Below are 25740 nucleotides of genomic sequence, written 5' to 3'. Positions count from 1 at the left end.
AGTGGTCGGGTCCTGCTCTATGCAGATGATGCCATCATTTTGTCCTGCATCAGAGTTGGTCTACAAGGGACCTTGCAAATCTTTTCCAATTACTGCCTGTGAAAAAGTGTGGTAATCAATTTCCAGAAAGCCAAGATTTTAGTCTTCACCAAAAACAGGAGATTGTGCTTATTACAATGGCCAATTAATGGGTTTGGTATTGAACAAGTTAAGACTTTCTCCTACTTGGGGATTCTGTTTTTAGCATCAAATGTAGTTTCCAAACAGCCTTCAAGGGCAGCCCAACGTAGAGTGTGCTGCAGTAGTCAAGCAAGGATGCTATTCAAGCATGGATAACTGTGGCCAGATCTTCAAGGAGGCATACATTCGCCAACCCAACTTAACCAGGTTATGAATTCACTATCTGCCACAAATAAGACTGCAACATCCAAATGAAGCAACCTGTCTAATTATCCTCCCTCCGAAACTGCAACTACATCTTTTGAAGGTAATGCAACTCCAGCTAGATCCAGTCTAGTGGATCTACACAGTGGCTAGTGTTGGACAAAGTTCTCCCACTAAGTCATGAAGCTCAGTGGGTTACTGGGGACTAGTAATTCTCTTTCATAGGGTTTTTTATGGATCAAATATAGAGGGAGAGCCATGCATGCTACTTTGAACTCCTTAAGAAGGACAGAGTAAAAAGTAATGAGAGGTCTGGAAAGATAACCCTTTTTTATCATCCAACAGAACTTCAGTTCTATCTAGACAGCATCTGGCATATTAGCCCTGTTACCTGAAATTCTCTGACTGGCTATACCAGGAACTAAACCTGAGATCTTCTGGATACAATGAAGAGAGTTTTATTATGCTTCACTCTTGAGTTGAAGATAAGGTATTAAAAACTGCTAAAACGCCCCATTTAATATATTCTTGGCATTACAATTTCACCCTGTTCCTTCCCAACTGTTTGCCTGTGTTTCCCAGACAGCTTCCTTTCAAGGCAGCTTATGGGGCCAAACCTGCGAAGCTTCAGCAGCAGATGAATCTTGTGCCCAAGACCATTCCCGGAACTGCAAACTGAAAGAAAGTGTTGAAAGCACAAGCATCTCCTTACCTCTGCAAAAAGCAGCCCTTGAGGTTCAAGGGAGAGGCACATGCCGTGGCGTTCATTATCGAGGAAGTCATCCAAGCGCAAGTATTTCACTGCACACAGTTCTCTCCAGTCGCGCCAATATACCGAGATCTCCAGCTCCCGGGACTGCAGAGGAGGGGAAAACATGGAGAATGTTATTCGGTTACTCACAAAGAAGCAGGTCGGCAACTGGCAGCCCTTAAGCCAAATCTGCCCTACAAGTGAATGGAATTAACGGGTGCCCCTTCTCTCCTTGTCCAATGCTTGTGCCCAGGGCTTTTTTTGGAGCAGGAACTCCTTTGCATATTAGGCCACACACCCCTGATGTAGCCAACCCTGGAGCTTACAGGCTCTTCTTACAGGGCCTACTGTAAGCTCTTGGAGGATTGGCTACATTGGGAGTGTGGCCTAATATGCAAAGGAGTTCCTGCTACAAAAAAAGCCCAGCTTGTGCCCCAGGAAAACAGTACCAGGAAAGCAGTAAAGGTAAGTCGCTTAGCAAGTGATAGTAAAAGAGGTGACTGCTTTTTAAATGGGCATTTGAAGTACAGCAACAAGAGCAGCTGGACAAGTGCTGGAACATGAAGCAAACTGAACAACGGAGAGCACAGAAAGACAGAAGCCACAATAATGGACCAGAGATGGCAATACTGTGTTTGCAGAGGGCCAGAGACCCAAGGAGGGGTGTGGAAAGACAGAGACAGACAGTAACATGAGAGCAAGAGAACAGAAAGCATAAGGGTCAGCCTGATGTAATCCAAAGGTAGGCAATCGAGCCTTATTTCACCCACAGGAGATTTTTTTTTTGGTAGACCAAGAGCTGCTCAACAATTTGGAAGCTGTTCACTGGAGACCAGCACTGGGCAGTGGGCTGATGTACACTGAAAAAAGGGGGCGTGGTGTGAGGGTCAAGTGCTGAGAAGAGCAGCAGAGAAGGCCCCCCCTTGGGTCTCACTCCACCCACTTTTGTGGCCTCCGAAACAAGCAGCCTGCCAGCACGCTTTCCGTGCAACAAAACAAGAGCAGCCGCACGTTCGTTTCACACGCAGGCACAGACATGGTTGTGGCCCACAGCCCAACCCCCCCCCCCAAAATGCTCACCTCTGATAAGAGTACTGAACTCTGAACTTTTTCACACAGCCTATGTATTCCAGTATGGAAGCTGGTCCGTTACTGAACAGTAATGGGTTTCTGCTGGCATTTCAGACAGACCCGACTCAGTAACTGGCTGCTACCGGAACACTGTCACCTTTTCACACAGTCCCGTGCTGTCCTGGTAGTGAGGCATGCCTGATGCGTTACTAACAAAGAGCAGCTTCTTCCAGTTTTCAACCCCTCCTTCCGGGTTGAAATCGCTATGGGGCGCTGTGTGAAATGTCCAGTATCTAATCCGGGAGCAGTTTTCGTGCCCCTTTTCACCCGCCGGCGCACGATCTCTGGCTTTTTTTTTTTTTGAACGTCAGGCTAAGATTGCTATAGCGCTATAGCGACGTATCACAACAGCATCACCATAGGGATGCCTGGGTTCCATTAAGATGCCAGAGATCGCCGCTGCTGAAACCTGGTAACTTATCTCAATGGAGCCTAGCCATCTCTATGGTGGTGCTGTTGTGATACGTCGCTATAGCGCTATAGCAATCTTTGCCCGACGTTCCAAAAAAAAAAAATAAGCTGGAGATCGTGAGCTGGCAGGCAAAAACGGCTGGTGCTGGTGGAAGCGAGATAAAAGCGGAACAGTGTGAAATGGCTTGCTTCAATCACGAAACCCTACTGGGAAAAAAAAACATGTGTCTGAAAACTCCCATCCCTGTCTCGGATTACTGCAAGGCAGCACAATACTGACTCCCTTCTGGTTTCCACCGGTAAGTGTGAAAAGGCCCTCTGTCACAAGCAACCTGGATTCAAATCGCTACACAGCCATTAAACTCACTAGCTTTGGGCCAAATAGCATATGTGGCACCACAACATGGGGAATACTTTCTCTAGAGTGGAACGGCTATTTCTCTGCACATCTGGGTTCTCCCGTGGGCAATCTACAAATAGAATAACTTCAATGCAAGATCTATGGCGGTCCATTTAAAGGGATTCAAAACTTAAAGAATCTCTAATTGTGGGAGTCCAGAAATACACATGTGCTTACTCGATCCAGTTCAATGATAAAGGTTTGGTCCCAAGCTTGGTTGTTCACTGGTCCCCAGTTCGTGTGCCCGACCACTTTGTTGTCCACCTTGAGCAGAGCAAGAACTTCACCTGCACCAGGGAAGGAAGGTAGGGAAGGTTACACAGCAGATCTTAGAAGGCCTATCTCCCTCAGGAGGAGACCCAAGAATTACTGTATTTTTTGGACCATAAGACGCACTTTCCCCCTCCAAAAAAAGTGGGGGGGAAAGTGTGTGCGTCTTATGGTCCGAAGGTACGTACCTTCGGGGGGCGAGGGGGCGATCCGCTGCCTCTTCCTCCAATCCGGCACGTCCCCGGCGCCTGCTTGCCTGGCTCCATCTTCTTCAGGCAAGCGTGGGATCGCTCCACGTGGCCCCAGCGCTTTGCAAGCGCCGGCCGCGGAGGGGGCAGCGTGCTTCCTACTTCCCTGTGTTCCTGCCTTCAGCTGTGATGTTTAAAGCAAGCGCTGGGGTCGGAGGGGGGAGGGAGCGACCTCAGCGCTTGCTTTAAACATCACAGCTGAAGGCAGGAACACAGGGAAGTAGGAAGCACGCTGCCCCCTCCGCGGCCGGCGCTTGCAAAGCGCTGGGGCCACGTGGAGCGATCCCACGCTTGCCTGAAGAAGATGGAACCAGGCAAGCAGGAGCCGGGGAAGCGCCGGATTGGAGGAAAAAGCATCAGATTGCCCCCCAGGAGGAAGGTGCATCTTATGCTCCGGTGCGTCTAATCGTCCGAAAAATATGGTAGATGCAGTTGGGGCTGTTGGAGAAAACCAAACTGAACAGTCCAGAAGCAGTGAGGAACATTCTGGGCCCATCACCCATCTTACACAAACAGTACTGGCAAGTCACACTTTAGCTATTCTTAAGATTCAGTAATGCAGCAGTCCGGTGAGAGATGAAGGATATCTTGCCCTCCCCCACCAAAAGCTGACCATTATGAGTTCACACAGCTTTGCAGTTGATGGACCTAACTAGGTCTTGAGCAGTGTTCCAAGCTGAGTTAGTGTGAGCTAGCTCACAATTTTTTAGCCTCCAGCTCATACATTTTTGTCTTCGTTCAGAGCAAGTTAATTTATGCAGTAGCTCACCACTTTAATGCCAGTAGCTCACAAAGTAGAATTTTTGCTCACAAGACTCCGTAGCTTAGAGGGAACATTGGTCTTGAGAGCTCCAGTTTTGAGAGCTCAACCATCCATGAAGCTCTTTGGACCCAACCCGCAATCTCAGACTAACTTACTCTCAGATTAACCTACCTCACAGGATTGTTATGCAGATAAAAGGGGAGAGGAGAAATCACATATACCACCCTAAACTTTTTGGAGAAAGGATGGGGAACAAAAACCCCACAGGCAAGACTGCCCAAAAGGTACCATGGCCTCCAGATAAAGACGCCCTCACCCTACTCAACCCCTAGTTCTGTCCTACGGAAAGCAAAATTTGCTGTTAGTGCCTATTTTGTCTCTTCGCAGCCAGTCACTCATGTGTTGCTATGAGGACTGTAATTCCCCCCGTTCCGTTTTCACAAATCCAGCCCTCCGTTCCTCATAATGTGCTCAGAAGGACAGTGTACCTGCCCTCATGCTAACAATAGTCTATAGGGTAGGTGAGACGGAGGTGAGATGGAGGCCAAGGTTCCTCACCTTGAATTTATACCAGTGACTGCAGGTAAAATCACTCGCCAGATGCCTTGCCTGGCTAGCTGGGCCCTCAGAAGGTCTGGAAATCTGTCCTCTTAACTCTTCCACACCCTTGACAGTCCTCAAACTAAACACTGAGATTATCTGGTTTAGCTCCCCGCCACCTGCCACTATTCAAAGAGACAGGGCCTCATTAGTAGTGACCAATATTCCCTCTAAGCTGCAGTCTTGTGAGCAAAAATTCTACTTTGTGTATTAAAGCTGTGAGCTACCGGCATTAAAGTTGTGAGCTACTGCAAAAATTATTGTGCTCTGGGGTCATCCTTCCTGAGCTAAGACAAAAATGTGTGAGCCGGAGGCTAAAAATCAGTGAGCTAGCTCACGCTAACTCAGCTTAGAGGGGACACTGCTAGTAGCGACCCCAAGTTATGGAATGTGCTACCAAGGTCTGCAGTACTGCAGTCCTAAGCTCTGCTCACGACCTGAGTTCGATCCCGGTGGAAGCTGGGTTCAGGTAGCCAGCTCAAGGTTGGCTCATCCTTCCAAGGCAATGACAAACCGCAAGGGACCAGCTTTATTTTTTTAACCAAGATCTGCCTGACTCCATCGCTTGCTTTCTGTTTGATGGCCAACCGCTGTAAAAAGCTTGGGGGGACAACGTTATGTAAAGATTGATCACTTGCTGCCAACTGTACAGAATATATATACTGTATTCACTTTTCCTGTTGTGTCTTGTTTCTATCATGTTATGCCCACAGATGCCTCTTGGGAGCCCTGTTTAGTTTTACAGCAGGTGAGTGTTTTGCAAGTTATTTTACATTATCCCCCCCACACCCCTTGTATTTATTGCCTTTGTGAACTTTGGACACACAGGTGGGATAAAGATATTTCTGTAAATAGTAACAAAATAGTGAAATGGGAAGGGGGAAAAAACAAAAACAGTGGAGCTCAGGTGTATGCTCTCTCCTTTTGCCAACAAACCTAAGCCAGAATTACCACTCAAAGCCTGGAAGGAACACTGAATTTCTCCTATACAGAAGGCCCTGCTGAATCAAATGAATGGCCCATCTTATCCAGCACCCCATTTTCCCTACAGTGGCTGATCAAATGCCCCCCGCAAAGGCCCACAAAGTAGGGAACAGAGGCCAAAGCCCTCTACTGCTGCTGCTAAAGCTGCCAACCTCCAGGTGGTGACTGGAGCTCTCCCACTATTACAACCAATACTCCCTCTAAGCTGTGGAGTCTTGTGAGCAAAAATTCTGCTTTGTGAGCTACTGGTCTTAAAAGTTGCAGGCTGCTGCATAAATTAGCTTGCTCTGGGGCTGAGTTAAGACAAAAATGCATGAGCCAGAGGCTAAAAAACTGTGAGCTAGCTCACACTAATTCAGCTTAAAGGAAGCACTGATGACAACTGATCTCCAGGCAACAAAAACCACGAAACTAAAACTGGAGAAAATGGTCACTTTAGAAGGTGGACTCTCTGGCACTATATCCCACTGAAGTCCCTCTCCTCCCCAAATCTCCCTCTCTGCAGGTGTCACCTCCAAAATATCCAGATAGTTCCCAACCTGGAACTGGTTACCTGTTGCTATCCTCACCCAGGTTGCAACACCTCTTGCTTTTGCCTCCTTCCCTGACAGTACATCACGCCACCCCCTGAAAACTCATCACCAATCAGCCAGCCGCGAACTCAGAACAGACACCGCCAAGCAAACCCAACCGGAACCAGCAAACTTACTGCCCAGTTCCTCATTCCGAACGTGTTTTGTGGCAGCCCCACGGCCGTGGATGTTCACACCAGCCCACGTCCGAGTCAAGGGCTTCAAATCAGTGGGGCTCCCGAAGATGGGCATGGAGCTGGCCACTCGGGAACGGCCTGGCACCCTTTCCAGAAGGTCCTGGCAGCCCATCAAGCGCACTTCCAGCATCCCTGAGAAATGCCGTCGAAGACGGGTGGAGGGAAGGGGAGGGGAGGGAGACAAGAGAAGGAAGATGACTCGAGTGGCAAAATGTCAGCATGTTCACGGAACACATGAGGTTTAAACGCTGCCCAAAGCCCATCCAATCACCTCGTTGTGTCATAAAACCAGAGTACGGAAGGCCCACTGATGGATCAATGTAAAGCATTTCTACCCTGTTTTTCTCCAGTACCCAGGACTCAAAGCATTTGGCTCCACCTTTAGAGGGAGCCATTTTGGGTTTAACTCCACCTTCTGTGGTACCCATTTTGGAGTGGCACTCACCATTCCCCTCTCAAAATTCCAGAAGCGCTTGTAGCCTCAAAAAGGTTGGGAACCCAAAAAGGCCCAAACAGCTAGTAGAACTCTCTTCATTGATGGTGAACATTCTCATAGTATTGTACTATAATTCAGAAGGGGATAAAAGATACTGTAAGCTGGGTTCAGGTAGCCGGCTCAAGGCTGACTCAGCCTTCCATCCTTCCAAGGTCAGTAAAATGAGGACCCAGCTTGCTGGGGGGGCGGGGAGTGGAGATGACTGGGAAAGGCGATGGCAAACCAGCCCATAACAAAAAGTCTGCCAAGAAAACGTCATGATGCGACGTCACCCCATGGGTCGGTAACAACCCAGCGCTTGCACAGAGGACTACCTTTACCTTTTTAAAAGAAAAATATACAGCTTACACCACTGATGTGCCTTTTAGGTTATAATGATGTCCAGGTGCCTAAAAATACTTTATATTTAAAGTTCATAGCTGCGATAATCTTATACTTATACTTTATTTGATTTATATCCTGCCCTCCCTGCCGAGGCAGGCTCAAGGTGGCTCGCGGTATAAAATCACAACAAACAATTAAAATCCATACGTATTATAAAAATACACATTCAGTAATTAAAACAGTCAGGATAATTTGGTGCTAAGTCTCTTAGATGTTATATAGTTTCAACGGCGACAGTGTTTCTTCAATTTCCCTACGAGGCAAGGCTCAGCATCAATCTTATTTGCAGACAATTGGAAGCTAGAGATGCTACCAAGCTATGAGATATGGTTGCAGGGAATTTGCTTGGTTAATGGATAAAATCACAGTGGTGAAGCAACTGCATATGGGTGGACCTCCAAAAAGACAAATCAGTGGATTCTAGATCATATAAAGCCTGAACTTTCCCCAGAAGCCAAAATGCCTAAACTGAGGCTCTTGTACCTGGGTCACATTCTAAGAAGACAAGAGTCAAGAAGATCCAACCCAGACTGTTCCCGGGAAGGGCAAATGCTGAAGCTGAAGCTCAAATACTTTGGCCACCAAATGAGAAGGGAGCACTCCCTGGAGAAGGCCCTGATGCTGGGAAAGACAGAAGGCAAAAGAAGAAGAGGACGGCAAAAGATGAGATGGCTGGACAGCGTTACTGATGTAACAAACACGAATTTGAGCAGACTTCGGAGGATGGTGGATGACAGGAGGGCCTGGCGTGACTTTGTCCATGGGGTCGCAGAGAGTCGGACTCGACTGTGCAACTGAACGACAACAACAATTCACAGGGCCACCGTAAGTGGGAAGCGTCTTGAAAGCACTTTGCCCATACACATGCATGACAAATGGGCTCTTCTTCAGGAGGTGTTCGGCCCCAACACATTGGGTAGCTTTTCAGGTGCCATTAAGACTGGGGGGCTGCAACACACTAACAAGGTGAACTCCTTGGAAATTCATCTTTCTTTAGCTGTGGGCCATCCCTTTGCTATGCAAACTGCTGGTGAAAAGCCCGGGATGGTTAGCTGATGTCTCATCAGTAGGAGCTGATGGTCTTCTAATAGTTTGCAGGATCTGCTCTGCTTTGGAGAATAATCCTGGATCGTGTAACCCTGTAAATCTGCTGCAGCACTGCAGAGACTAACCAGTTTTTTTTATTCTAATGAAAATTTTCCTGGCTTTTGGCTCTCATCGGACGCAATGAGCGGATTCTCACTTATCACGCTCACATACAAAGGATGGAAATTTACAGTACAACAAGTGATTAAAATGTGGAATTCACTGCCAGGGAACGAAGCAATGGCCAAAGGCACAGAATGGAGGACAGAATGGCCACTAGCCACAGTGACTAAAGGGAACTGCCACATTCAAAGGCAGTCAGCCTCTGAATCCCCGTGCCAGGAGGCAACATCACAGGAAGGCCTCAGCCTCTATGCCCTGTTGTTTGCCCTCTACAGTAACTGTTTAGCCATTGGATGAGACAGGATGCTATATTAGATGGACTGTTGGTCCGATCCAGCAGGGCTCTTCCGACGGTCTTATATATTTATAGATGGATCTGTTTTTTTCTTCTATTGTTTATACTATCAAACCAAGAATAAAAAGGCCTTTTTTTAGACGTACTCTTCATCCACGGAGCTCTCTCCAATTTTATGCTAACAAATCTGTGCAGGAGGTGAAGAGCAAGGGGAAAAGAGGCTAGGCCAAGCTTGCTTAATGTAACAGCCACATAGAATAAACGTCAGATGTTTGAGAGCCACAAGATACGAACATCAGATGGAAGGAAGGAAGGAAGGAAGGAAGGAAGGAAGGAAGGAAGGAAGGAAGGAAGGAAGGAAGGAAGGAAGGAAGGAAGGAAGGAAGGAAGGAAGGAAGGAAGGAAGGAAGGGAGGGAGGGAGGAAGGAAGGGAGGAAGGAAGGGAGGAAGGAAGGGAGAAAGGGAGATGGAGAAGAGAGAGGTAGAAAGAAAGCAACTTTAAATGCATTCTCCAAGCTGCTGGTTGACTTGGCTTGGAGAAGTGATTTTAAGAAACAAATGTCATCTCCAAGCTGGTTGATGGGGCGGTGGGGGCTTCAAGAGCCACACAACATGTGTGAAAAAGTCACATGTGGTTTTCCTGAGCCGCAGTTTGGCCACCCTTGTGGGTGGCCAAATTTGCCCCCTAGTCCAAAGTCAGCCAGGAGGTCTCACACCTGAACAGAGATTTGAACCCTCGTCTCCTAGCTTCTAGTGTGACCACTTGATCCTGTGGCGCTTGTTTCAGCCAGAACAACTGCAGGCATGGAGGATGCTGAGCCAGCACAGATGCCCAACCTCTCCCAAATCACCCGAAACGGAAGGGGTACCTGTAAGGGCCGTGGGCTTGATCAGAGTCGTGACGGGCTGCCCACCGCCCTGCTGAGTGCCCAGACAGAATGTGTTCACCAGCTCCTGCTTTATGAGTGCTCTCTTGGGATGATCCGGGGAAAGTTCGCCCAGAAGTTGCTCCAGGGAGAGGCGCAGCAAGTCGATTTTCTGCGCAGATTCTTGCAAGCAAGCCTGAGCCTGGAACAAGGAAAAGGGTAAGAACAAAACCAAAATCTAGGCATTCAGGACCTCCACTGCCGGCACTCTAAGGCTGCACTGCCGACATCTCCGTAGACCAGGGGTGTGGAACTCATTTGTTATGATGGCTGGATCAGACATAAATGAGACTTTGTGGGACCAGGCCATGTCAAGCTGAGCCATGTGTATACCTAGTTAAGATTAGGTAGCAGAGATATAAACTTTACAAAGGACACAACAGAATAAAATTTAAAAAAAAAAAAAACTTAAAACACGCTTAAAGCATTAGCACTTGCTGGTCTTAAAGGTGCTTTCTTTGTATTTCTCCCATGGGATCCAGGGAACTGGGCAAATGAAGTTCTGGCTCTCTTCTTCCTTCCCTGGGGGACTTGGGGGGGGGGGGGGGGCGGAGCCTCAGCCAATAGAAAGAAGAGAGGCTTGGCTCAGTAGTTCTGCTATGCAATTGAGAGAGCCTGGCAAAGCAAACTCTGCTTCTCCCCCTTCCTCCCCAAAGGAGGAGCCTCAGCCAATGGAGAAATAGAGGCTTTGCTCTGTAGCTCCTGTGCGACTGAGCAAGCCTGGCAAAGCAAGCGGTGATGCAGAAGGAAGCAAGAGAAGAGAAGGAAGCAGATAACAGCCAGTTGCTTGAGGGCCTGATAGGAGCCCTCTGGGGGCCTGATTTGGCCCCCGAACTGCATGTTTGACACCCCCCTGCAGTAGATAGCTTTTTCTTTTAATGCAACACACACTTGGAGCAGGTTTCCCATTTGCCCCCTTGTGCAGGGAGACCTCTAGGAAATTGCAGCCATGTTTGGTTGATTGACAGGCAGAAATTAGGGCTGGTGTGTGTGCGTGTGTGCGCGCATGTATGATCATCCAGGGGAGAAAAATTATAATGGAAAATAAGGCCTCAGCTACTTACAGGAAGTTCTGGCCATGGAGCTAGTCTAGTACGGTTGCAAAGTTGCAGAGGGATCCTGGGTCCTTTCAAGGATTTTCAGCCATGCATGCCAATAATGACATCACCCAGAAGTCACTTCCGAGTGAGGTCATCATATCGCCTTTCAAGTCAGTTCGGGGTGGGATTTCCTGCAAAAGCGAGAGTTTCCCCACCCCTGGAGGAAGTCTGGCAACCCTATGCTAGAGCTACCGGGTAGACCTAGGAATAGTCAGAAGCTCTACGGTCAGACTTTCCTGTAAGTAGTTGAGGTCTTATTTTTCTTTTTAATTCTTCTCCCAGGACGCTGTCCTCTTGCAACCTCTCCCTCCCGCTGGCAACCTTGCACTCATGTAATTCTACCAGATCTAAGCAAAGCCAAGAGGAAATCAGGGGTCAACCTTGCCTACCTCTGCCAAAACTTTACGGTCCTGCACACGCCTGCTGCCCAGAATTTTCACCACGTTTTTGGCCCCTTCAGCTACTGCGGTTTCAATCCGCAGGCGATGCCGGAGCTCTTCCAGACGCAGGTCCAGCAGGCTGATGGTGCCTCCGTTCCTCACTGCAGAGACGAACAAGGAAACAAGGTCAGCTGTGCAACACCTGGGGTCAGAGCCAGCACGGCGTAGCGGGGAAGAGCGGCGGACTTGGATCTGGCTTGATGAACCAGGTTGATGAACCCCATCTCCCACCCACGAAATCTGCTGGGTGACCCTGGGCCAGTCACGTTCTCTCAGCCCCACCTATTTCACGGGGTTGTGGGGAGAGGAAGGAAAGGTGATTGTAACCTGCTTTGATACTCGTATCAGCAGTGAAAAGTGGGGAACAAACGCTGATCCTTCTTTTAGATCAGGGGTGGCCAAACTTGATTAGCGTAAGAGCCACATGGAATAAATGTCAGATATTTGAGAGCTGCAAGACAAGGAAGGAAGGAAGGAAGGAAGGAAGGAAGGAAGGAAGGAAGGAAGGAAGGAAGGAAGGAAGGAAGGAAGGAAGGAAGGAAGGAAGGAAGGAAGGAAGGAAGGAGGAGACAGGATGGAGGGAGAGCTGGAAAGAAAGCAACTTTAAGTTTAAACGCATTCTCCAATGCACTTATTAAAGAGGTAATTTAAAGAAAAAAAGTATTCTCCAAGCTGGCTGATGGGGCAGTGGGGGCTTAAAGAGCCACACAATATGTGTGAAAGAGCCACATGTGGTTCCCGAGCCACAGTTTGGCCACCCCTGTTCTAGACAGAGAGCCAGTTTGGTGTAGTGGTTAAGCGTGCAGACTCCAATCTGGGAGAACGGGGTTTGATTCCCCACTCCTCCACTTGCACCTGCTGGAATGGCCTTGGGTTCTCCATAGCTATCACAGGAGCTGTCCTTGAAAGGGCAGCTGCTGTGAGAGCTCTCTCAGCCCCACCCACCTCACAGGGCGTCTGTTGTGTAATTACAGGTTGGGGAGGCACAGAATTCTGCATCCTGAGAATTCCACACTGCCTGCTCTTTAAAGCAAGTTTCTATCAGCCCAGGGCTGCCAAGACAGGCTGAAATGGATGCCATCAGCGTCTGGTGACGCCATTACCCCACCATCTAAAGGGATGCCAAACAAGAGTTCCAGCTGTTGAAGAGTGGGTCTGTAATGCTCTTCACGGAGACTTACCCCTCCTCATAAGTAGAAGACAGCGATTATGTTAAATTTCTTTGTCATGCCCTCTTTTAAAAAAGCATATTTGCCTCCATTTAGAGAGGGGTCAGGCAGGGCCGGCCCTGCCGCTAGGCAAACTAGGTGATTGCCTAGGGCGCCAGCCTGCTGGGGGCACCTAATTTGGTGCCCCCACCCCATGTGACTCAGTGCGGGGTGGGGCAGGTGTTAGTCTTGCCTAGCGTGCCAGACAGTCTAGGGTCGGCCATGGGGTCAAGGCTTCTTTCTTTCCCCTCTGAGCCAAACGTGAGTAAAACAATGTGGCGTTCCAAAAGAAGACAGAACTTTAATATGGTACTTGCTCTCAGCTGCTAGGACACTGTATGCGCAGCTGTGGAAGCAAGAAAAAATACCAGAGAAATGGGATTGGATTACAAAAGTTATGTCATGGAGTGAAATGGACAAATTAACAAGAAAATTAAGAGACTACGATTTGGAACTTTTTAAGTTGGAGTGGAAGAAGTTCAGAAGATACGTAGAAAAAGAGTGGAAAATAAAAGGACATTGGGCAATCTTTGATAATGATTAAGTTTTTTAAAAATAAGAATATAACTTTTTTGGGGGGGGGTTTAATAGTTAAGGGTACCTTTAATATTTGTTTCCTTTAAGTAAATAACACTGGTGGGGGTCAAGTAACGGGGGGAGGGGTGGGGGAAAAGTAAGATATGGGGTAGAAAAATTTGTTCTTTTTTTTAAGTTTTTATAAGTTGTAGATATAGTTTTGCTACCATATGTTACTAATAAAATTGTTTATTCAAAAAGTGTGGCGTTTTGAAGGCAAGGCTTTCACAACCTCCCTTGTCCAAGGAAGGTTTTGCGGGATCCAACTTGACCTGCGGGATCCACTCCATCCTCCCCGCCACCTGGGCACTGAGACGCCTTCACAATCTGCATCCGGATCAGCTCGATCTTGGTCTTGCTGTCCTGGAGCATCTGTTGAGCGGTGGCCAGCAGCTTCCGTTCCTGGGAAGAAAAAGGCAGCAGAGGTCCTCTTGGCCATGTGGAACTCGAGGACAGGCTCCTAGAACAGGCAGAGACAGGGTGCCCTTTCTCATGACCCCACTGAGCTGGCTCTTGACTCTGACTTGAAAGCCTCAGAGGATAATAATAATAATTGTATGGCAATAGGTGTAGTAATAGCCAGGAGATCCTAAGACTGTCTGGCAGCCAAAAGTTCTAGCACTTTTAGTGTTATGCACCACTAGATGGTGAATTAGACTTGTTTTTAAGGAAAGCCTCTTCCCATATGAGGCCCCTCCTCCAGGCTTTGAGATCACCCACACAACATCTTCTAATGATCCCTGGTCCTAAGGACGCCTTGGCCTCAACAAGGGCCAGGGCCTTTTCGGTCTGGGCCCCTACCTGGTGGAATGAGCTCTCACTGGAAATCTGGGTCCTGTGGGACTTATCTAAGTTTCACAGTGCCTGCAAGATGGAGTTCTTCTGCCAGGCTTTTAACTGATCTACCAGGTGTCCTCTGAAATCTTCACTTCCCCCAGCACCTTATTATCTATGTGCCTAAGTCGTGCCTAAATTGTGCCGAGTATTTGAATTACAGTTCTAAGTGGAGTCAATTATCTGAAGTTGTGCCAAAGCCGTGCCAATGAGCTGAAGCTGTACCAACAGTTTGAACGGTAGACTCAGGCTGTGCCAGTTGTCTGAACTATGGTCCTTCGTTTTAATCCCTATGTTTTATATTTATAAGATAGCTTAATTTTGTTGATATGCTTCATTTATTGTTATCGTAATGCTCTCAATGCTGTAAGAAGATGATGATGATGATTTTGGATTTATATCCCGCCCTATACTCTCAATTTCAGAGTCTCATAGCGGTCACAATCTCCTCTACCTTCCCCCCCCCAACAAACACCCTGTGAGGTAGGTGGAGCTGAGAGAGCTCTCAGAGTAGCTGCCCTTTCAAGGACAGCTTCTATGAAAGCTATGGCTGACCCAAGGCCATCTCAGCAGGTGCAAGTGGAGGAGTGGGGAATCAAACCCAGTTCTCCCAGATAAGAGTTCGCGCACTTCTGCGCTGCACCAAACTGGCCCTCTCTTGCGGGACAGGGTGGGATATAAATAGCAAAATTAAATTAGATTTAAATTTAATTAAGAGACTTCCAGAGGTGGTTGGTTGTTGCCTGCCTCTACGCCATGCCCCTGGTATTCCTTAGAGGTCAGCCATCCAAATACCAGCCTCATAGAAAGAGCCTAGGGAGACCAGGGCACTCCAGGAGACCCCTGTAGGGTAGATGCCCCTAGAACATCTGTTTCAGAGGCTGCCTCTGAAGACCATGCAGTAGGAGCTCCTCTACCAGAACTTCCCTCTATCCCCCCAGGTCTGGGGCAACCAAGCATCAACCCAGGACTCAGTCCACAAGCCCAGCAGGATTTCCTCTCTCCCCCACAGCCAGGAGTGGCAAAGGTTATCAGGCTCAAACCAAGATAACCTCGCAGAGATGCTGTGCCAGGCCCGACGTACCCACAAGAATGTCGTAAAGATACCGATGTATTTCACTTCTATCCTGCCAAAATTCTATTCGCTTACTATTAGAAGCTAGATTAGGAGCCCTCTGGCACAGAGTGGTAAAGCTGCACCACTGCAGTCCAAGCTCTCTGCTCATGACCTGAGTTCGATCCCGGCAGAAGCTGGGTTCAGGTAGCCGGCCCGAGGTTGACTCAGCCTTCCATCCTTCCGAGGTCAGTGAAATGAGTACCCAGCTTGCTGGGGGGTAAAGTGCAGATGACTGGGGAAGGCAATGGCAAACCGCCCCATACCAAAAAGTCTGCCAGGAAAACGTCATGATGCGACATCACCCCAGAGTTGGAAATGACTGGTGCTTGCACAGGGGACTACCTTTACCGTTTTAGAAGCTAGATGGACTCTCCAAAGCAGCAGCTGATGAACATTTGTTCAAATTTATAGTGCCAAAACTGCACCACTGCAAAACTAAGAGCCATTTTAATTAAAACACTTTTTAAAAAATCAACATCCAGTAAAGATCTGCCACGGCATTCACTTTGGTCTCTTCTAGACAGTGGGACTCACCTTTGGGGCGCTAGAATACATCTGGATCATGTTCTCTGCTCCCTGCTTCACCTTCAGTTCGATGTGAAGCTGTTTCTTCAGAGCCTCTATTCTCTTCGCCACGGGGTTTGGGTTCCTCTCCCAGAGGCAAGGATCCGGGGACACGTTTCCATCTGTGCAAGCCAAGTCAGACATCCCATTATGTTGTCTTACTTCGTGCTATCCAAAACAAGGGGATCAAAAGCAAAACTCTTCCCTATAGTTAATGGCTACAGGTTAATTCTCTAACCGCATTCCCGGACCCACATCCAGGCCTCAGATTCAGCAGGAGCTCACAGGAGCGCAGCTTCTGAACCTTTCTGGGGGTTCCCCCTCCTTCTCCCCACCTAACTTGTCCATTGAATAGGAGGTGCAGCTGCACAACAATTCCTGGATTAGGAGAGCAGGAAGCCAGCCAGCCAGCAGGGGTTTTGCCAGGCCCCCAGCAGCCCTCATTAACCCCTGGAGAAGACTGTGCCAGCCTTTCCCCACTTCTTATGTGATTTCCGGTGGCGGGTGGCTTGCTGGCCTTTTGACTGGGGGGGGGGGGTGGCCCAGGAGAGCCTCAGGCAAGCAAGGCCTGCTCGGGCTGGCTGGATCTCTAGCCAGCCCAAGCAGGCCTCGCTCGCCCAGGGCTCTCCTTTCTCGCATCAGGTTGCTTTCGCGCATCAGGGCGGCATATGCTAATGAGTTATGCTGATGAGCTCTGCCACCTATTTTTCTACAAAACGACCCTTGCCCGCATCCAAGACACGCATCTACTCTACCTACAGTGGTTAGCCTTGAAACCGAACGTACAAAGCTGAGATTTACTTTCACGCATGATGAATAACGCACTTTCGAGCCACCTTCAATGCACTTTGGAACTGGAATTTATTTGGTGAAACGGCAAAATCCACCAGCAAACAATCACAAAAGTGCATTCAGAGTGGACAGAAAAGTGCATTATTCAGTGTCTGTGAACGAGCCAAACCACCAAGCTCATCTAGTTCGATGCTGCCTATTTGGTCAGAGTTTAAAGCAGGAGTGGGGAACCTCTGTCCCAAGATCACTTGGTGTGGCCCTCGAGGACTGCTGGACTGAACCGAGACATGTGGCAGCCTCCCTGGGGCCTGGCTGGCCAGTGAGGATTGTGGGGCCCAGCCGCACTGTGCAGCAGCCTCCCCAGGGCCAGGCAGGGATCACAGGGCCCAGATGTACTGTGCGGCAACCTCCCTGGGGCCTGGCCGGCCGGCCAGAATTGCTGCAGGGCCTGGAAAAGTTACTGTCACAGTTCAGTTTGCACTTGATTATCCCAGATGGCGTGGCCTAATATGCTAAGTTTGGTGTAGTGGTTAAGTGTGCGGACCAGTTTGGTGTAGTGGTTAAGTGTGCGGACCAGTTTGGTGTAGTGGTTAAGTGTGCGGACTCTTATCTGGGAGAACCGGGTTTGATGCCCCACTCCTCCACTTGCACCTGCTAGCATGGCCTTGGGTCAGCCATAGCTCTGGCAGAAGTTGTCCTTGAAAAGGCAGCTGCTGTGAGAGCCCTCTCCAGCCCCGCCCACCTCACAGGGTGTTTGTTGTGGGGGAGGAAGGTAAAGGAGATTGTGAGCCGCTCTGAGACTCTTCGGAGTGGAGGGCGGGATATAAATCCAATATCTTCTTCTTCTTCTTCTAATATTAGGGGATGTGGTCTAATATGCTACTGAGTTCCTGCTGGACTTTTTCTACAAAAAAAGCCCTGAAGCTATGCGTTTGCATAGGGTGGTGAGCCGGATGTGTGTGTGCCAGATTAGGCTCTCCCCACACGTCTTCAAATAGAAAAACAATTATTTGCATTAATTTTGCTGGCCTGAATCAGTCTCCCTCGGCAGAGCACTGTTTTTTAAGTTGATAATTCTGTATGGCCCGCAAATGATGTTATAAATATCCATACGGCCCTTGGCAGAAAAATGGTTCCCCACCCCTAGTTTAAAGGTTAACTGGTCTTCAGTCTTTCCAGACCCAGCTTGAACACCCAGCTGGGGCCACTGCTCAGAATGCACATCAGACTCGTGTCAGGAAGAGGACAAGCCACATCCTGCCTGGGCTAAAAAGGACTCCTCAGTGACCTCACCTTGCCAGTCTGCTTTGCTTCAGCAGCGGGTCCCTCCAAAAAGGAACAACCTCAAACGGGCAGCTATTTCTGGGGTTTCCGTCAGGACCCATCTGCTGGGACACAAGCCCCCGAAGAGCTGCCAGTTTGAGGATGTGAGCCTCCAGGTGGGACCTGGGGATCCCCCAGAATTACCCCTCATCTCCAGACTACAGAAATCATTTTGCTCTGGAGGAGCACCTGTACCCACCTGAGCTCCTTGTCCTCTCCAGGATCCATCCCAAAAACTCCAGGAGTTTCCTCTGCCTGAATCTGGCCACCCTTCCCCCTCATCCCCAGGGGGCACCTATCAACCCTAGACTGAACCCAGGAACTGAAGACTCTTGGGCTAAGGTAATGGGAACTCAATCCCAGAGACTGCTCTCGGAGACTCTTTTTCACGGGCCTTTCTGTATACAGGTTCTTCATGTCAGCATGTTTCAGTTTTATGGCTTCTCATCACTTGAACTTCCAAGGTGAGCATACTGATATTTTAGTGTAGTATTTTAATTGCTTTAATGTTCATTGTTGGACACTGCCTCGGAAGCAAACAGCTGGGCAGCGGGCTATAAACGTTTTAAAGAAACAACAGTCTAGCCTGCCAGTTTAGATGCATCTCTCCCTCCAACCATCAAAGGTAAAGGAGGCAGACCGGGCTTTTTCAGTGGTGACACCTCATCCTTGGAATGCACCTCACCTCTTGAGGTTCATCTAGTGGCCCAACTGTACTGTCCTTTTGATGTCAAGAAAACCCTGCTTTATCTTAGACTTTCAATTGTAGGGCTGCATCTTTTTAAGCTGTTCTTACGGTCTGTTTCTTGCCCTATAACTGTTCCATGGATATCAGTGCTGGTTGCTGGATGTTTCTTCATGCAGTTTTTATGGTCCTAGCTTTTTCTTCCAATGGCTTGATGTCCACCTAGGATCTGGCCCTCCAGAGCAAGGGGGGGAAAGAAAAATCTTTCTCCACACTTGCTAGATTCTTTTTCACTGGTAGCAATCTGGCATCTTCTGCATGCAAGGCATGTGTTCTACCACCAAACGCTGAGCTCCCAAACAGGGCTGGTCCATTCATCAGGGGAACTTAGGTGATCATCTAGAGCGCCAGAGGTGGAAGGATGCCAAAACCAGCTCACAGAGAGATTCAGGACAGCCTTTTCCAGACAATCTGCAATTAATTTGTAGAACTCACTACCATGTAGTAAAGCGATGACCGCTGACTTTTAAAGAGGTCGGTTCACGGAGGAGGAAGGGTTGATGTCTATCGGCCATGATGGCTATACAAGATCTCTGTTTCAGAGGCAGCAATCCTCTGGATGCCAGTTGCCAGCTGCGGCGACAGAGGACGGTTCTCCTTTTCAGCTTTAGCGGCCATCTGGTTGCACAGCGGGATGGAGAGGATGCTCTGGTCTGTTCCAGAAGAGCTCTGACGTCCCTAGGATGGGCATTTTGCCAAGTTCTTCCTATAAAAGCCAGCTTATGTATGTATTACATAAGATAATCACACGCTCAAAGGGATTCTCTAGGGGGACTCCGATAACAGCAAAACCAAATGATTCTTTTAAAACCCACCCATCAGACAAAACAGTAGCAGAAAGAAACAGCCTGTACACTAGGTTAGAAACAACATTCCCTCCTTCTTCTCATGCAAACAATTTCGAGGCCATAGAGATGTGGGGCTATGAAGACAGGAGCCAGCAAGATTCTCAGTAGTCCTCTGGGACCCACCAGCAGAACAGTTATCTCCCCAGACAAATACAGTCCTTCAGTCTTATTGTATTCAGTTCCAGCTCTCCAAACATACTGGTTTCTAAAGCATCCTACATTGAAAACCCACCAGACACTAAATGCAGACTTGAGTAGGAAAGCACGTGGGAGGGAGTGAGCCAGGGGTGGGTGAAGCCTGTTTTGCTCACCGTTCTCTTTATTTCTTGCAGGCTGGATTGCTCTTTCAACCACTGACTAGTCCATTCTTTCTACATATCTTCTTTTAAATGAAGGGACAAACCTTCCAAGAATCATCCCATCTTCCAACTACAGCAGACAAATACAAAACTCTTGTGCCTTTTTTTTTTTTATTAACATGAGAAGCTTATTTGTTATAGCTTTTGCTGGTTTTAATCTGAGTTATTCGTTACGTTACGCTATTTTTTAATTTAACTACTTCATTTGTACTCTGCTTTTCTCCTCAATACGGACCTACGAGAGCCAGTTTGGTGTAGCACAGGGGTGGCCAAACATGTTTAACGTTAAAAGCCACATAGAACAAATGTCAGATTTTTGAGAGTTGCGAGACATAAATGTCAGATGTTTAAGATCAGCAAGAAAGGAAGGAAGGCAAAAAGATGGGGGGGAGCAGTGGAAATAAAGCAACTTTAAATACATTGTCCAAGCTGCCAGCTGGCTTGGCTTAGACAAGAGACAAATGCCTTCTCCAAGCTGGCCAATGGGATGGTGGGGCTTTGAGAGCCACACAACATGTGTGAAAGAGCCCAGCTGCAGTTTGGCCACCACCGGTGTAGTGGTTAAGTGCACAGATTCTTATCTGGGAGAACTGGGTTTGATTCCCCACTCCTTCACATGCAACTCCTGGAGTGATCTTGGGTCAGTCACAAGTTCTCTCAGAGCAGTTCTCTCAGCCCCACCTACCTCACAGGGTGCCTACTGTGGGAAGGAGAAGGGAAAGGAGATTGCAAGATGCTCTGAGACAGAAGGGTGGGGTATAAAACCAGTCTCTTTCTTCAAAACAGATTATATCATCTCCTTCTCCCCCGTTTTATCCTCACAACAACTCTGCTAGGTTGGTTGGGCTGAGAGTGTGTGACTAGCCCAAAGCCACCCCCATGAGCCCCATGGCAGAGCAGGGATTCGAAGCCAGGTCTTCCAGATCTTCATCCAACCGCTACAGCCCATTGGCTTTAAACTCCTCTCTGCTAGTGTTAAACCGCCTGCTGATTTTAATTAACTGCTATCACTCTTCTATTTTTCTGTTTTTGTGATATGTAAATTTAGTTTCCAATTATTGTGTGTGTGTTGTATATAATTCAATATCTAATTCACCCACCTGTTATCGTCTCCTCTTTCTCAGTGGCTACTATCCGGGCGTTGAGCTCTCGCAGTTCCCAGTGTAGCCGCTCCAGTTTGCGGTTGGAAGATTTCAAGACATTCTCCACATGCACCAGGTTCTTCTTGTCGGTGGTCACCCGCCGCAGGTTTTCCGCCCCTTCCTTCATCTTCAGCTCCTTCTGGATGGCCCGGCGGATGAGTTCCTTCTCGTCTTCCAGTTTCTGCTGGAAACCTGGATCCATGAAGTTCACCCGTTTGTTCAACTGCTGGAGACGGCTGCCCTACAATCGGTCCAACACCAACAAGAAAGAAGGACAAGGATGATACAGTGCCCTACAGACCAAAGCAGTGCTTTAAGGGGCGATAACTTTTGCTCTCTTGCAATGGCTTCCTGTGAAGGGCCATGGTACACACTTCCTCTGCATGTAGAAAGTGCTGTCTCTGCTTAAAAGGATCTCAGGTAGGAGGTCCTAAGAAAGCTCTCTCTGACCAAGATCCTGGAAAGCTGCTAGCAACTGGAGCTAATTCAGACCCTAACCCCCTAGTGCAGGGGTGGCCAAACTTGCTTAACGTAAGAGCTACACAAAATAAACATCAAATGTGTGAGATGTTTGAGAGAGAAAGGGAGGGAGAGAAGGAGGAAAATAGATGGGGGATGAGGACAGAGGGAGACATAGAAAGAAAGCAACTTTAATTTTAAATGCATTCTCCAAGCTGCTGGCTGGTTCTTCCGGACTTTGGATCTGTTAACATGTCTGTGCCTTCTCCCCAGTCAAAAGTTCTGATTTGTTCTAAAATGATTCAGCCTTCAAAGCCAGGGTTCTTTAAGAGGGGTGTCATTTCCACCAATTCCCCTTCCCTATTGCAGACCCCCAGCAAGAATAATTCAGGGGTCTCAGTGGAAGAAGAACAAGCAGAAACAGTTGCCCTTTCTTAAGAAAACTGAAGGGTACTTGATATTTTCTTACGCTCATCGCTGAAGACCGGCCATCATCTCCCATTGAGGAAACTTCCATAACTACAGAATGAAGATCAATGTTATTTTAACATGGACCCAAGTTCTAGGCCAGAGGATCCCAGCATGATGTCCATGGGCACCTTGGCACCTACCAGCACCTTCCTTGGTGCCCACCAAGTGTTTGGGGAAGGAGTGGAATGGGGCTTTCACCCAACAATCCTTCTGACTAGATCCAAGAGGGCAGCCGTGTTGGTCTGAAGCAGTTGAACAAAGCAGGAGTCAAGTGCATCTTTAAGACCATCCAAGTTTTATTGAGAATGTAAGCTTTCGTGTGCTCTCTAAGCACACTTCATCAGACGAGAGGGTCAGTTATTGTGGGCTGAAATACATGCAGTTGGTTGTTTAAGAGTGCAAACTGGCTGTGCAAACAGTCCTTCTGACTGGTCACTGGAGATGCGATTGGCTGTGCAGATGTTTAAAAATGGTGCTTTGGCAGCACTTGCCACCTCATCACAATGATCTTCACCATGTTACTGATGGTCAGCTGCGGCAGCCGTTTTGTAGCTGGTTGTGTCCCCTATGGCAGCCATTTTGTGGCAGCATCCACCATGTTGTGTCAGAATTCCAAAGGCTCAAAAAGGCTGGGGATCCCTCATTTAGTCAGTCTTTATTTCTGGAACAGCAATAATTTCTGACCGCCGGACAACAGCTGGTTGCATTTCAAATGACAACCACACTGTTTGTACCAGAGCATGGGGCAGGGGGAGAATCGAACTCATATAAAGGTAAAGGTAGTCCCCTGTGCAAGCACCAGTCGTTTTCAACTCTGGGCTGACGCTGCTTTCACAACATTTTTATGGCACTTTTCACGGGGTGGTTTGCCATTGCCTTCCCCAGTCATCTACGCTTCTCCCCCAGCAAGCTGGGGACTCATTTGACCGACCTCAGAAAGATGGAAGTCCAAGTCAACCTGGAGCCGGATACCTGAACCAGCTTCCGCTGGGATCGAACTCAGGTCGTGAGCAGAGGGCTCCGACAGCAGTACTGCAGCTTTATCACTCTGCACCACGGGGCTCGGACCCATACTCCTTCGTATAAGAATGGGTAAACAGTATTAATCTTTAACTACCCCATACAGCAGTGAAAACTGCTCACCTTAAAAAAAAAATTCGCTAGGGCCATAATTTAAATGTTTGTTCAATCTATCAAAAACGATTAAAATCAGTGGGGCCCAATTTCAATTAGGAAAGTTGTAAATTATAGGCTCTCTGGGGGTAGGGGGGGCAGCTCAGGTGCACTGCCACAAGTAGGACTGGATCCAGCAAAGGGTTTCAACAGACAGATGGAGCAGTGATTTTTAGCAAATTCCTGCTTGTACTATTCTGGGGAGGGTCTCCTGTTCCTCACCCAAGCCCCATTTTGGGGGTCATTTTGGGGGTCATTCTGCGGTTCACGGGAAGAGGCGGAAGTAAAAATATTGCTTTCTGCTGAAGGAATTCTCTTCCATCACTGGAAATTTCCAGTGGATTCTAGTCATAGGTTTTACTTGCTGATCATTTGGTAGCTTTAACAAAAATCTTATTTTGCAGCTTTATTTTATGCAGAAGACTCCTTCACATTTCCCAATACAGAAGAAGAAGAAGACTGAAGATTTATACCCCACCCTTCTCTCTAAATCTCCTTTACCTCCCCCCCCACCCTACAACAGACACCCTGTGAGGTAGATGGGGCTGAGAGCTCTCACAGCAGCTGCTCCTTCAAGGACAACTCCTACGAGAGCTATGGCTGACCCAAGGCCATGCCAGCAGCTGCAAGCAGAGGAGTGGGGAATCAAACCCGGTTCTCCCAGGTAAGAGTCCGCACACTTAACCACTATGCCAAACTGGCTCTGAACATATACACTTTGTATAGAACGGGGGGTCCCCAGTGTGGTGCCCGGGGGCATCATGGTGCCTGCCAGTACCTTTCTTGGCACTCACCCACCAAGTGCTCCTAGATGGTGGGTGAGGACAGGTTGGCCACTGAAGATCTGTTTGGCTATGCAGATCAAGATAACATTGTCATGGCAGCTGCACTGAAACAATGTTTGTTTTATTCTTCCTCATCTCTCTTTCCTATTGTATTTTATTTGTTATCTCTCTTCTCCCATGCTCCTGGGCTTCTTCTGGGTGGGTGGGTGGGTGTGGACCCGCCTCCTGCACCAGCTATTTTATGGCTGCATCCAACCCCCCCCCCCCCATGGCGCAGAGTGTTAAAGCTGCAGCACTGCTCTGCTCATGACCTGAGTTCGATCCCCGGCGGAAACTGGGTTTTCAGGTAGCCAGCTCGAGGTTGACTCAGTCTTCCATCCTTCCGAGGTAGGTAAAACGAGTACCCAGCTTGCTGGGGGGAAAGTGTAGATGACTGGGGAAGGCAATGGCAAACCACCCCATAAAAAGTCTGCTGTGAAAACGTTGTGACAGCAACATCACCCCAGAGTCAGAAATGACTGGTGCTCGCATGGGGGACCTTTCCTTTCTACCCCCCCATGTCAGAATTCCAAAGGTGCCCACAGGCTTTAAAAGGTTGAGGACCCCTGGTATAGAACATCTAGGGAAAAAACTTGTTTAAAAATCCCTTAAAGACTTATCTATTAACACAACTTACCTTCAATTTCTCTCACTAAATTCTTTCTAACTTACAGTATCCCCTCTTTCTCTTTTTATTTAAGTATTCCCTTTCGTTTGGCTTGGGATGGAGCAAGGCATTATTCTTATCTTAAGGGTCAAAACTTCTAGCCCAGTTATCAGTTAATTTATCCTTAATAAGATATTTATATATATCATAGTACTTTGTGCACAGTAGAATTTTGTTGTGTGGAATTAATCCACTTGATACTACTTCATCCAACAAAGTTCTGTATAACTTGGAATTTTTAAAATAAACTTATCATATTTTTTCTTAAAAAAGGACTAATTGGAGCCTCAGAATTCTGAACTAACCCATCCTAGATAGATTCAGGTTGGTAGCTGTGTTGATGTGCATATTGCTGTTTTGTTGCTTTCGCATGCTCATGCTACTCAGATCAAAGGTTGGCTCAATTTGTTAATTTTACTATTCTGTCATTGTACCATTTTACATTCTAAACCACTGCCTACCAGATAATTTCACTTCACTGTCATCGGTTCTTAAATCTGAACCATGTTGCATTCTGGGCCACTGCCTACCAGCTCTGTGTGGCTCTGCTCAGCTATGTATGGCTTTGCTCATTGTGCTGGATTCCTCGTCTGACGAAGTGTGCTTAAGAGCACGCGAAAGCTTACGTTCTAAATAAAAATGGGTTGGTCTTAAAGGGGCCACTTGACTCCTGCTTTGTTCAGCAGAACCAAGTTTGAGTCCAGTGGCACTTTTTAAGACCAACCGAGCATAATTCTGGGCATAAGCTTTTTGTGTGCATGCACACTTCTTCAGATACATCATGGCTGCTAGATTCAGGTGGGTAGCCGTGTTGGTCTGAAGCAGCGAAATTAAGTTTGAGTCCAGTGGCGCTTTTAAGACCATCACAATTTAATTCTGGGTATAAGCTTCCGTGTGCGCACACTTCTTCAGAAGTGAAGGACTGTGCATGCACACAAAAGTTGACTCCCAGAATAAAACTTTGCTGGTCTTCAAGGTGGACTCAGACTTTGTTCCCATCCCAGAAAGGTTAGCTGCCAGAACAGGAAACAGGATAAAGCGGCTTTCATTTAACACCAGGACTTCAGGAAGTTCTCA

The 25740-nt window shown here is 47.9% G+C and overlaps 1 protein-coding gene across 1 annotated transcript in view; it reads right to left on the bottom strand.

Moving 5' to 3' along the window:
* PKN3 (protein kinase N3) overlaps positions 1-25740 on the bottom strand; it is a 67445-nt gene that overhangs the window by 32533 nt on the left and 9172 nt on the right. The window contains exons 2-9 of the mRNA XM_060251061.1: positions 21028-21310; positions 15831-15982; positions 13618-13747; positions 11511-11662; positions 9965-10163; positions 6652-6843; positions 3255-3364; positions 1097-1240 (exon numbers count right to left, since the gene is read on the bottom strand). Of these exons, the coding sequence (XP_060107044.1) occupies positions 1097-1240; positions 3255-3364; positions 6652-6843; positions 9965-10163; positions 11511-11662; positions 13618-13747; positions 15831-15982; positions 21028-21310 (1362 nt within the window). The remainder of the gene's footprint in view (positions 1-1096; positions 1241-3254; positions 3365-6651; positions 6844-9964; positions 10164-11510; positions 11663-13617; positions 13748-15830; positions 15983-21027; positions 21311-25740) is intronic.

The sequence above is a fragment of the Heteronotia binoei genome, chromosome 12 (genome assembly GCF_032191835.1).
Source record: "Heteronotia binoei isolate CCM8104 ecotype False Entrance Well chromosome 12, APGP_CSIRO_Hbin_v1, whole genome shotgun sequence".
NCBI lineage: Eukaryota > Metazoa > Chordata > Lepidosauria > Squamata > Gekkonidae > Heteronotia > Heteronotia binoei.
This window is presented reverse-complemented; position numbering and strand designations above follow the sequence as displayed.